General features: G+C 57.7%; 5 protein-coding genes across 5 annotated transcripts; 3 read left to right on the top strand and 2 right to left on the bottom strand.

Moving 5' to 3' along the window:
• Positions 1-2,021: 2,021 nt before the first annotated feature.
• On the top strand, positions 2,022-2,832 carry CH63R_04130 (uncharacterized protein; the record flags this gene model as incomplete). Its single annotated transcript, XM_018299105.1, has 2 exons — positions 2,022-2,425; positions 2,595-2,832. 2 exons carry the CDS (start codon positions 2,022-2,024, stop codon positions 2,830-2,832), a joined length of 642 nt encoding a protein of 213 aa, XP_018160351.1.
• A 2,498-nt stretch (positions 2,833-5,330) lies between these two features.
• CH63R_04129 (uncharacterized protein) lies at positions 5,331-5,678 on the top strand (the record flags this gene model as incomplete). The annotated part of the gene is made up of 2 exons (XM_018299104.1): positions 5,331-5,527; positions 5,663-5,678. 2 exons carry the CDS (start codon positions 5,331-5,333, stop codon positions 5,676-5,678), a joined length of 213 nt encoding a protein of 70 aa, XP_018160350.1.
• A 3-nt stretch (positions 5,679-5,681) lies between these two features.
• On the top strand, positions 5,682-6,648 carry CH63R_04128 (uncharacterized protein; the record flags this gene model as incomplete). Its single annotated transcript, XM_018299103.1, has 4 exons — positions 5,682-5,756; positions 5,802-5,966; positions 6,024-6,216; positions 6,311-6,648. The coding sequence occupies 4 exons, from the start codon at positions 5,682-5,684 to the stop codon at positions 6,646-6,648; spliced, it is 771 nt and encodes a 256-aa protein (XP_018160349.1).
• A 603-nt stretch (positions 6,649-7,251) lies between these two features.
• CH63R_04127 (Serine/threonine-protein phosphatase) lies at positions 7,252-9,179 on the bottom strand (the record flags this gene model as incomplete). Its single annotated transcript, XM_018299102.1, has 4 exons — positions 7,252-7,267; positions 7,327-8,243; positions 8,320-8,936; positions 9,011-9,179. 4 exons carry the CDS (start codon positions 9,177-9,179, stop codon positions 7,252-7,254), a joined length of 1,719 nt encoding a protein of 572 aa, XP_018160348.1.
• A 1,452-nt stretch (positions 9,180-10,631) lies between these two features.
• On the bottom strand, positions 10,632-11,796 carry CH63R_04126 (Short-chain dehydrogenase; the record flags this gene model as incomplete). Its single annotated transcript, XM_018299101.1, has 4 exons — positions 10,632-10,746; positions 10,801-10,933; positions 10,987-11,370; positions 11,433-11,796. 4 exons carry the CDS (start codon positions 11,794-11,796, stop codon positions 10,632-10,634), a joined length of 996 nt encoding a protein of 331 aa, XP_018160347.1.
• Positions 11,797-12,396: the final 600 nt, after the last annotated feature.

Raw genomic sequence — 12,396 nt, 5'->3', positions numbered from 1 at the left:
CCTTCCTCGGTCACCCCCCCCACCCCCCCCCTTGCCCTATTGTCTCTTCCCTAGCCATTTCTTTTTCCATCAACCTGTCGAGGAAGAAAAAGAGAGAGAAAAAAAAAAGAAGAAAAAAAAAAAGGACAGGGGGGAAACGTCGTTTCCGCAGATACACTCCACAGCCATCCCTATCCCTACAGCGCGTGGAGAGAAACAAAACCACACACAGTGAAAGACGCCAAGGTGATGGATACCTTGTGCGGGCGATGCCAGGGCTCCTCCCCTGGGATGGGACCCGTACAGTGTTTCTCGCTTCAGTCGCTCACCGACTTGCAGATCTACACTGCGATTTTTGTGTGTTCAGGCTACCACCCCCCGGCCTCTCTCTGGCGTGGGTGAAGATTGAGTCGTGATGTGTATGGATAACTTTGTATTGTGTCCGTACCGGCAGAGCTCAGAGCTGCACAGAGCTTGGCGGTGTGCTGCTCATCTCGCTTTCTAGGTGGATTCTCAACCTGCGACACGAGCACCCCAGTCTCGGACTCTATTCGCACTCACACCTAGCTAGATACCCAGGTCGGTAGGTAGGGATCTGAAGAAAATATGCAATGTGGGGTTCAGGTCAGTGTGCCTGTAGGCCAACCCTGGCTTGTTCGCCTCTTCCTTCCCGTCCCATTTCCTCGATGCTCCGCAGAAGAGAACATTGCCTGATATATCCATTTCCGTCAACTGACCACTGACAACCCATCTCTGCGGACACCTACGCGTACTGCACAGAGAGAGAGAGAGATGCAGAACACACCATGCAGCCACCTGCAGCCTGCAGCCGTCCTCCACTCATTTAGATCCCCTAATACCCCGGGCTGTTTCTGTTTCATATTCATCTTTTCGTCGCCCGCTCTATCTTTCGCGATCGCTCAAAGGAGCAACTCATCCTGGGCGTGGGCGCGGGGCGCGCGAGAGAAAGACAAGAAGGAAAGAAAGAAAGAAAGAAAGGAAGAAAGGAGAAACGGAGAGCGAGGGCGGCTCGCTTCTGAGCTGGGCACCCGGGGCTCCATCGCCGCCTGCACGACATTGCAGAACAAGGAGACCTTGTAGACAGCCCCAACAATGGCATGACTTTTCTCCTCGACCGAATCCCGCACGTTCGTCATTGTGTTTGGGCATTCGTTTCCGTAGTCCCGTACGGAGTATGGCTCGAAAGACTCATCACTATTCAGGCGAGGTCCCGGAGTGTGCGTATGCCCTCGTGGAGGAAGGGAAACCGAGTCCAATGGAGTCGCCGGAGAACAAAGGAACGAAGTCGCCCGCCCCTCCCTTTCAAAGAATCGAAAGACTCCCACTCGGCACGCGCGAACAATCACCCAATGCCGTCCAACCCTTCTGTCTGACTGCCTCACATAGACAGAGCCGACCTAGGGGGAGCCACCGCATCATTTCCCAGCGCAAGCGGGCTGCCCCGGAGACTACCGTGGTCACTGGTCCGCACGCAGTCCTCCGTGGCCGTCGGTGTCGCGCATGCGAGGGTGGCATCATGAAGAGACCGGGGGGACGGTAAGGTATGAATGGCCCACGTGCACGTCAAAGGGGACCGACCGATGGACAGTTGAGGGAGAAACTCCGAAAGCCTCGTCAACCACACGACCACCCCCACCTTAAGCCATCAAGCCCTTGGGCCTTTGAGTCACCCGCCCAGTGGCCGGCTTCTCTGTCCTTATCCGGACGCGTTGCTTCCTCTCCCCTCGGCTGCAAACGGCAACATAAACTACGCCTCCACCAGAGAGAGGCGACACGAGACAGAAGAAGAGTAGAGGGGGGGGGATTGAGAGAGGAAGAAAAGAACAAGCGCTTGCCAGTGCGCGGATAATGGGGGGCTTGCGTACGGCAGGCAGTCTGAATCTCTCCCCTTCCCCAGATGTTCCATCAGCTTCCCTGCCAACTTAATGCGCGCCCGTTAAGATCGTCCGTCTTAATGCCTCGGAGGAGCTGGAAATCGCATCGGCGACGGCCCACGGGGAGAGCCTATAGGCCAGTCTGCCATGCCATATGCCCCTCCGGCTCGTCTCCAGGGCACCTATCAGCGTCCGCGCCGACTTCCCCCCACCTCCCCTTCCCTCCTCCGTGCTTCCCCGTCCGGGCCTTGCCCCTCGCGCAACCGCCGGACCAAAGAAGAAAATGTGGATCCCCGCCTCCGTCTCGCTCGCTCGCCGAGTCTCTTTCTCGACCACTTCTCCCTCTTCTTTTCTTTCCATCTTTCCATCGCTCTGCCCCCTTTCCCTTTTCGCACCTCGTGCTCCCGTCGCGCATCTCCCAACGGTGCCACCGCGCACGCCGCTCATTGCGCTACCCTCCCTAGCCCCATTGCGACCGCCAGCCAACAAGCCCTCGTCAAGCCACCTGAGGTGTACTTGTCCCACGGCTCTTCCTCAACTGTGCGTACTGTGTACGTTTCTCTCATGGTTCCACACCCATTGAGTTGGGAAAGTAAGCCCAGCCTCCAAGCTATCCTCACGCCTTGCCGCCAGTCGAGACGCTGGAGCGAGAAAGAGGCTGTTGGCGCCGTCCAAAAGAGCCGCCCTAAAACCAATCAGGCGACCAATGTAATCGTCCAGCGTAACCATCACCACCACCACGCCCCTAGGTGGTCTTGCCATGGCAGCTTTCAAAAAGAGCTCTAAAGCCGGTTGCGGAGGTGTGCGCGACGGGGGTGAAAGTTCAGCCCCCGTCACTCAGCCAGCCTTCTCCTCCCAAGACTCGGTCTTCCTTCTGGCTTCTATGCGTCGACGAAGTCGTAGGCCCATACCTGGCAGTAGCCGGGAATCTTCAGCACCACGCATCGTGGCTGGTTGATCGAGATCAAAGAAACCCCTCCCCTCCCCTACAGCCGTGATGGAGTGGCCGGAAGCAGACATATTTGGCAGCGATCCCTTTGATGCGCGTACGACACATGGCAATTCCCAAGGGGCCGGGTGCTGGGAAATGGGCAGACCGCTGATCGCATGGCTCGAAAACGGCCTGAGTGTCCTTCGCATGGCGGTTGGTCAGATTACGGGAGATGAGCAGAGTGCTCGTCACCTCCCGTTTTGCTTGAGGACGGGGATGGGGGCGTGGAGATGAACCGTGGTCGTGATTGAGGGAGGCGTCAATATGAAGCTGTCGTCACCAGCCACCGTCCTGCCCCCGGGTCCGAGCCTGGAAGCCCGAGCCCTCTGTCCTTCTCTTCATCTCCCACTTTCTCTCTCTCCATTTGCGGACAAAGCACGGCCTACGCCAGAACCAGAGTTGAGATGACACCTCTCAAGGCTGCCAGATTGCCAGCCCGAAGATTGGGCAATATTAGCGCGCGCAAGGACCTGCGCCACGAAAACCCGCACCGCGGCGCGAGTGATAGTCCGCTGGTGACGGCCAGGTGTCGTCCGAGCAAGGCAGGAAATGGGCAGGGCTGGAACTAGCCGAACAGCCCGCCGACGGGAAGGATGGACGTCGGAGCCGGGACAACCAGACCAGGCGGCGGACGGCGGCGGGAAATGAAGTTCTTGTCGAGGATGTCCCCACCACGACCGGATGGATGGCCTAGTTGTCCGCCGGGCATCTGTAACCACTATGGCGTTTGTATGGGGCGACTTCACCGTCCGAGAGCGACTGGTGGTTTCCCGCACCTCATGGATATTGAAGTCGTCGCGGGGGGGGGGGGGGGGGGGGGGGCGTTGCTCGTGGCTTTCGATCGGCGGAGATGGGGGTCTCAAACATCAAACAAGCCCGGGGCTCTTGGGCGCGATTCCGAAACTTCTTGGCTGCTCTCTCGACTCTCGAGGACGGCCAACGGTCCGGCAGGTTCGGTCCCTGCAGCATTGCGATGTTCAAGCCGAGTTCGCATGGACCCGACGCCGTGGCTTGGAAGACATTGATCACCGTGGCCGGCCCCCCGTTACTTCGGCCTTAATCGGCGAGCTCATTCCGTGATGTTTCACATCGTTCTCATTCGCGCGCCGTGGGTATCGCTCGAGACTGTCAGGTAAGGCTCGTGATCCAACACCCTGCGTGAGATGAGTAGTTTTGTCTGCGGGATTTATCGACATTCCCACTTGCCCCGACTTCGTCAGTTGAATATGCTATAATTTGCAAGCACTCGGGTGCGGGAGCCCTGACTCCACGGCCGCGTGGTATTGCTGCCAGCGCTGCCCATTAACATGTTGCTGGTATGCATATACTCGATGGGCTAGTGACTCCAGACCCGTTGAAGTTGTCGGGCAAGGCTGTGTTATATGGAGGATATCGCGAGAACGCGCGCTTCGAGGAGATTCGGTTCGTGCAAAACGCAAGCGCAACCTTAGGTAGTCTTTGGTGACATTGCAAAATCCTCTGACTGTACGTCCGATGTTGTACCTCCCGCATGGTGAGGCTGAACTCAATTGGAACACTCGGACCCCGTTGCTGCTTCTATAGGCCTTGAGTATATGTTCATCTGTTTTTGACGACACCCACAACCCATGGCTGAATCGGAATTGTGACAGTTTCGACAATCGACTGAAACAATTAAAGGGGAAGGCAGCTTTGTGAGGGGCAAGATCCAGTTGGGTAGGGAGATGCTCCAGAAGTGTTCACAGCAGGTTACGGCCAGATATTCATTACACTCAGCCTAGGGGTAGTCATCATGTAAGGCGATGACAATGACTCTCCAGACAAACGTCAATACCCACTGTCCTTCGTACGTGCGTGTCGGAGGACCTGACATGTTTCAAAAGTACATGAAATTCGTGCATACTAGGAGACTTGCTCCGATGTGATCTTCAGTATCTTGTCCAAACGTCAGTCCCCCCCTCCCGCCTCTAGCACTTTGACTAAACCAAGGTCGAAGAAGACTTGTATTCATAGGCCAATGACGACCAGTCGTCATCTGAGTCCTCTCCGGTGTCCCAGGAAGGATGTCGGTAGGCCCAAGGGATGTGCGAGCAGATAGGACCCTTGTGTATAGAGCCAAGGTATGAGGCAAAGGCGTTGCCACTGGAAAGCATCAACTGTAAGGTGCTTGTGCTCTTTTCCCACCACACCGTTCCTAGCTCCTCATTCACAGACCTTTTGGTCGGCACCGGGCCGGGACTCTTGCGCCGAGATACCCCGCTTCCGACCATGTGGCCGGGAATAAGACCGGATGGCGGTTCACGCAAGTCCTCGTCAATGACACGGGAAACTTGAAAGTGCGGGGTCTCACAAGACATCACTCAACCAGTCAACACTGCCTCAGCATATCCATTCAAACGAAAGAGGTACGTAGAGAACCAATGTGATGAAGCGTATGTACCAACTCGGAGAAACCAGCTTCTACCAACTCTCACGACCCGAACACTATGGCTCCCCCAACCCCCGACTTCCTTCTCAATGAGAACGGCATCCCGACGTTCGACGTCCTTCCGCTCGGCAGAGACGACCCACGGTTCTCCGCCTGGGGCCTCTACGGCGACAACGATGAGTTGGGGACGCTCAACAGGCTGACCGACGAGCGGGTCGTCGCCGCGGCCAGAAACGAGATCAGGACCGGCGCAAGGTAAGCCTGACGGCCAACCCACACCCGCTCCTACCACGCACATCCGCCTCCAAAACCCATCTTCCCATCTCACATCTTCACGTCCCGTTCTTGATCAACCAACTCACACTGAACACCACCGCCCACCCCATATAGGGTCTTCCTCAACTGATCCATGACGACCCAGCCGGCCCCCTTCTTCGCCCGCCGCGCCTTCCAACACGACCTCTTCCGCAAGCACCCGCGCTTCGTCAACGATGACGTCTAGACCTTCAACTCGAAGTCCTCGTCGTAGTGGGATGGCCTGCGGCACTTTGGCTACCAGAAGGAGGAGCGCTTCTACAACGGCGTCTCCATGGACGAGGTCCACGCCGTAGACGAGGCGGGGAGGCGGTCGACGGTCAACGGCATCCAGGATCAGTTGTTTCGGTCCTGTTCCCATTTGCTCGTGTTGTTCAGGGTCTACCTCTCGGCAACCAGGGAAGGACTGACGTGGCGTTCCATGAGAAGCTAACAGAGTCGACCAGCGTGGCAAAAACACGGCATCATCGGCCGAGGCATCCTCGTGGACTACCATACCTGGCGCCTTGAGCGGCAGATCCCCTACGACCCCTTCGCCCGCGATTCCATCCCTGTATCGGATCTGAAGGCGTGTCTCGAGGCACAAGGCACCGAGGTCAAGTTCGGCGACATCCTCCTGACACGAACAGGTATGTATCTCTTAGTCTCCCGTTCCCTTCCCCCTCCCTCCCCCATCCACCACGAGCACACAAGCCGGCTGACGCGGGAACTCCCTAACCCGAGGCTTCATGACCGCCCACGCCGGCAAGTCCGCCGACGACCTCGAAACCTACCGCGCCGCCATGCCGCAGACCTCTGGCGGCGTCGCGCAGTCCGAGAAGACGCTCCGCTGGGTCCGGGACAACTCTCCGGCCGTCGGCGGCGACCAGCCATCCTTCGAGTGCTGGCCGCACCGCGACCCGGAGCACTGGATGCACGAGGTCCTGCTCGCCGGCTGGGGCATGCCCATCGGCGAGCTCTTCGATCTCGAGGCACTCGCCGAGCGGTGCCGCCGCGAGGGGCGGTGGAGCTTCTTCGTCGCGAGTAAGCCGTGCAATATCCCCGGCGGAGTGGCCAGGTGAAACTCATTGAGCCCTTGTTCCCGAATGGACTGACAGGCCTTCGTTTGCTAACACGTCATCTTGTAGTCCGCCCAATATCCTGGCAATTTTCTGAAGTCCTCAGAGTCCACGGGTAGAGACGGGCAATGTGTTGTTGTGGGTGGTTTATTCAAGATACATTTGGTAGCGAACGAGTTTCAAGGATATGCCCTCCCGAATACGGAACGCCGCCTATGACTGTCTTGGGTCGCGCAAAAGCGCAAAGCACTAGGGCAAAATGTCCCAGAAGGCCCTGTCATCCAGTGGTTGGCTTTCTCGGCGAACCACGAGTTTGGCATGGTCGTCGCCTCGGAGCTGTTGCTGCTACCGCTCGACCGGTGCCAGCCTTACAAGCCTCGCCAACAGGTACACAGATAGCAGTTACATCTCTAGGTCACAACACGACACGATGATTCATCTACCAGGCAGCACTAGACTTCAAGCAGAATGAGTTCATTGTGTATTCGCATGTCAGCTTTCCCAGCTGAACTAGATTGTTGCAACAAACCAAGCCTGACGCCCTAGTGTGCTTTCAACCGCTGCGGGCCCTCTATCACAGATAGCTCTACCCCAACGCCACCGTCTTCATCTCTTGCGGTCACTGTCATTCTGTTAGTACGAGTACCCTTCTTTCAAGCCATAAGGGACTGCCAAACTTACGTGCTCAATCTCCTCGACAGCTGCTGCAGCTTCTTGTCGTTGGCTGCATCTTCGGCCGCCTTCTCCAAGGCCGCCTTCCTCTCCTCCTCCTGGTGCTTGACAACCTCATCGTGACTGGGAGGGAGCCTCTCGTTCTGCAGGTCGACCTTGCGAGCGTCCTCGAATGTGTTGATGGCGTTCTTGATACCCTCGGCACCCAGCATCAGGGTACCGGCGGGCAGTCTGCCGCCAGAGACAGTCTTGAGCTCGGTGACACGCTCAGACTCCTCGCGCAGCACTTGGAAAACACGCGAAAGACGGCCAATGGCCAAAATCTTGTTCTTGATCGCCCGTCTCTTGTACTCGATCGACTCGGGATCTTGCGAGGCGCCCGAGAGGGGTGGCGACATGGGGCCGGGCGACGTAGAGGAGGGAGTGGCGTCCTCCTTCAGCTCCTCCTCAGAGCATGTGCTGAGGATGGCGATGAGCATATCAGTGATCTTTTCACCGACGAAGGGAAGAGACCAGGTGAAAACGTCCATAAAGTTGGGCAGCCAGTAGGGGTGGGGCGTGCAGTTGAACTGGCGGATGTTCATGACATTGTTCTCGTACTTAAGGACAGCGGCCTTGTTGTTGTAGACGTCGAGGTAATTCGGCGCCGAGAAGATAGTCATGACACTGGGGAACCCCGTGGTACGAGTCTTGCGGTACATGCGGTATCCCGCATCTTGCGCCTCGTGGGCTCGAATGACGGAAAGGAGGTTGTTCTTCTCGAGGAATGCACACGCGGCCGGGTACGAGAAGAAATAGGAGCATCCGCGGACATGGTTGTGCAAAAAGTAGTCGCTTGTCTTCTCCTGTCCAAAATCTTCCAGTGGGTCAGCCCAGAGGATATCGCACATCAGGCCCTGGGTAGGCGGCTCGCGGAAACGGTCAATCTGTGCCATGCGTCAGTTGGTGCGGCTCTCTCTCTCCCCCTCTCTCTCTCTCTCTCGGGGCGAGAACTCGACTTACGGTTCGCAGGTCGTCGAGGGTGTGAAGCTCGGGGCTCAGACCACCGTGGATGCACAAGAACTGCTTGTTCATGACGGCAGCCAGGGGCAGGCAGCAGAAGGACTCCATGCAGGCTTCGTAAATGGCCTCGGAGTACTTGTGCTTGCACTCGAGCTTGAAGGTAAAGTAGTCGGTCAAGTGGCGACACTCGTGGTTACCGCGGAGCAGCCACAGGGTCTTGGGGTAGTGGATCTTCAAGCACCAGAGATACAAGACGCATTCGATGCTGAAGTAGCCTCTGTCGACGTAGTCGCCGAGGAAAAGGTATCGCGTCTCGGAGGGGTCGCCCCCGACTTCGAAGAGCTTCATCAGGTCGTAGTACTGGCCGTGGACGTCACCGCAGACGGTGATGGGCGCGTCCATCTCGAGCAGGTTGGGCTCGGCGCGGAGCAGCTCTGTGCAGGTTCTGAGAATCCAGAGGGCCTGCTCCTCGGTCAAGCGGCCTTCACGATAGAAGTGCTGCTTGAGAAAGTTGATATCGGGCTTGGTATGGGTCTCGTCCTCAAAGAACTGTTCGTCCGAGGGCGTGAACATGGCGGGGGCCTGTACGTCTGTGGTGGCAAACATCAAGTTAGCAGCTCGACGGCAGTATAGCGAGGGACATCGCGGCGGCGGCGATAAAAGCCGTGCCGACCAGAGGGTCATGGGATACCTTTGCAGACTCGCTCCATCGTGTTCACTTGGGTGCCATCCTCCATGGTGTGGATGGAGAAGTCGATCTCGGGCAGCGGCTTCTTCTCGCGGATGGCGCGAATGGCATTATCGACCTGCTGCTGGGTGCGACGTTCCTCGCCAGGCGTGCTGGCTCCTTCGGGATCCATGATGGCTGGTGAGCTGGGGCGACGGCGACGGCGACGTAAGGGGCGGTGGCCGAGGGGCTCGGTCGAGGAGGGTATCGATGATGGATACGAAGGAAAGTCGCTTGTCTCTGGGGAGAACAGAGCGGTGAGGAACGGTTAGGCGAGAACCAGCTCTGGGACGTGTCGCGATAGGGGCCTACAAAGAGGCGAGCTGGATTGCGGCGAGTCGTTGGGCACGAGACAAGACCAGGCGAAAGGGAATGCGATGCGAGGCGAGGGGTAAAAATTGAGGAGTGAAAAGATAGGGCTGAGAAGGGGAAGTTCCAGGTTGGGTGAAGGGGGAATGGGACGGGATGGGATGCACTCGGCCAGAGGTCTCCTGCTGTACCTAGGTACCTTGGATAGGTAGGTAGGTTCGGTGGACTCGTCCAGTTCCCAGTTTCTCGCTACCCTATGCCGCCTTGCGCTAGCAGCGCGGGAGGCGTCTCTCGCTCACTCGCTGTAGAGTGCATTGGTTGCTTGCTAGGAGGGAGCTGGTTTTCGCTGGGCACCTCCGCTTGGGGGGGCATGGTCGGCCAGCCACTGATGCTGTAGCATCAAACGACACTTCTGTCAGCGACCCGGGGATCCACCAACCCGCCTGTTTCCTGTTCCCAACTGTGTCTTGGTGGTGATGCCGCTGTTACGACGGCGGACTGCCAAGGTAACCTGGAGCTCGCTGGCACGCACGCACACCTCAGATGAATTGGCAGGTGGCAGACGCCAAAGACCCGCGGACGGCGCATTGAGGAAGTGACTGTACACCACTCCTAGCGAGAGTCTTGCGTGGATTGGATGTACCTCGACTTACCTACCTAGTCCCTTTGGTTCCCCTCGCGTCCGAGAGGCGAGAAGCAGCTGCAGCCTGTCACAGGCGCCCAGTTGCCTCCTCTGCCCCCCACCTCGCCGGGAAGGGACAGGTACGTACCTCGCGAACTTCCCCCCCTCCCCCTCATCCAGTGGCTCTTTTTCCACTTTGCTTCTCGATGGGCAGCCAGCAAGAAACAACGACGCGCATTGGACACAATCCGACCCTACTCTAGGCTTGTCATCAATAATGCATGTAAGATTACTTTGTGAGACCCGTTCTGGACCGCAAGGAAAGCTGTGCGTTGGATCATCTCTGTTGTCATCCATCGTGTGCTTCTGGCTTCTCTCCTACCTCCGCATATCTATGTAGGGTACTGGAGTTCCTCGACTATCAATTGATCGCGTCTTCAGTCAGTTTCTGACCACTTCTGAATCCGAACTCGCCCTCGATCTGGCTCGTGTTCAACTGCCGTTACAGCCTCTGAGCCAACGATCCGACTAACAACCAAAAGTTCTTGCTCAGCTTTTCGGCCCACCAAGTAGCATCCGGGAAGGCCTTGCAGGGTCGCCGCCATGACGTTCTCCATCATCCTCCATCTCTAAGGGGTATCATCCTCCGTTTCTTCAAGGTAAGCAGTATCCTCCGTCGACGACCAGATCGCAACCGGTGGTGTACGAGGCCGCATCCGAGGCGAGGTAAAGATACGCGCCCTTGAGCTCGCCGGGTTCTCCCTCGCGTCTACTTTTGGTCAGCACGGAGCTTTTCTCATCAGCGCCATGGGCATCTACTCACCCCATGGGAGTCTTATCCTTCCATTGCTTCTTGGCCTCGGCTCCGGCGAAAGCCGAAATCTCCGTCTTGATGTATCCAGGCGAGACTGTATTGACGCGGGCAAAATCAACCCATTCGACGGCCAAACTCTTGCCTAGTTAACGTATCAGCTGAAGTCACCCAAACAGCCCGTAGTACTGAACTTACACAGGTGGATGACGGCCGCCTTGGACGAATTGTACACCGACTGCGACTGCGGCACATTGACGATGTGGGCACTCATGCTGGCGGTCGCGATGAAGCTGCCGTAGGTGAAGCCCTCGAGCTTCTTACCGTCGAGCGTCGTGCCCTCCTTCTTCTGGCGGCGGAAGTGCTCACCGGCAACCTGGGCGCAGTAGATGGTGCCGTTGACGTTGACGGCCATGACTCTGTCGGCGACATCCATTGGGCCGTCGATCAAGGGGCCTTCTTCCCATGCAATGCCCGAGTTGGCAACGAAGATGTCAAGACGTCCGTTGAATTCAGACACAATTTGCTGGACGGATTCCTGTATCTCCTGGTGGGAGGTGACATTGACCTGGTACGCCTTGCCTACGGTGGTAAGCATGTTAGTGATCGAACACCAGGTCTCTGAGCCACCTCAACGTACGTACATTTGACACCGTACTCCTTCTCGATCTCGGCAGCGCGGTCCAGAGCCTTTTTGTTGTTGTTGTACCAGATGGCGACGTTGGCACCGGCCTCGGCATAGGCGTGGGCGATTTGCAGGCCAATGCCGGCGCCGGCGCCAGAGACGATGGCCGTCTTGCCCTTGAGGGAGAACAAGGGCAGCACACGGTTGCTGGATGGGGGCACGGTGGCGTCGTGCTTGAAAGCGCCGTCATTCATGTCTGCCATGGTTACGATGGTCGTCGAGAAGGGCTGGAATCTGGCGGTTCGGCTGGCGGTCGCGATACGGGGGACACAAGTGATGACTCGAGGCCGCGAGACGACAGCACGGAGGATGGAGCCGAACATTATATCGACGGCAAGGAGAATATGCCGCAAGAGGCCCTTTCTTTTTTGGACAAACGCGCGACAGGGTTCCAGGGAGAAAAGCTTCACCGCACCCTACAATGCTGAGGATCCCACGCGACGATGATTCTACGGGGCGGCGAGGGAGGGACCAATACTAATACTAGCATAACTGGCGCGCCGCGGCTATGGCTCCCCTGGTTCATGCGCCGGCACAATCTCGAGCGAGGTGACGCGGATGCCTTGCCGCTATGCGCTAGATCGGATTGTGGGCGTGTCTCAATGAGCATCATGGCCCGTCATTGACCCTGAAGACGGACAGCACTAGAGAAGTTCCTCCTTGGGGGACGACCTTTGCATGTGTCGCATGTGTTTCTTCACCCCTCGGGCGCCGGCGGGGGTGTGGGGGAGCTGGTGCCAATGCCAATGCCACGGGGGTCGTCTTGGGGCTACTCGGGTGGTATTACTCCAGATCGGGCCATATCCAACATGCGAAACGACCATTTTACCACGGAATGCTCAGTGTGCCAGGGACCTGGGGAAGCCTGAATCGCGGGGCCGTCGGGGGTTTAGGGCGATCTCCGCCTTGACTCGACTGGCGCG

The sequence above is a fragment of the Colletotrichum higginsianum genome, chromosome 3 (genome assembly GCF_001672515.1).
Source record: "Colletotrichum higginsianum IMI 349063 chromosome 3, whole genome shotgun sequence".
NCBI lineage: Eukaryota > Fungi > Ascomycota > Sordariomycetes > Glomerellales > Glomerellaceae > Colletotrichum > Colletotrichum higginsianum.
This window is presented reverse-complemented; position numbering and strand designations above follow the sequence as displayed.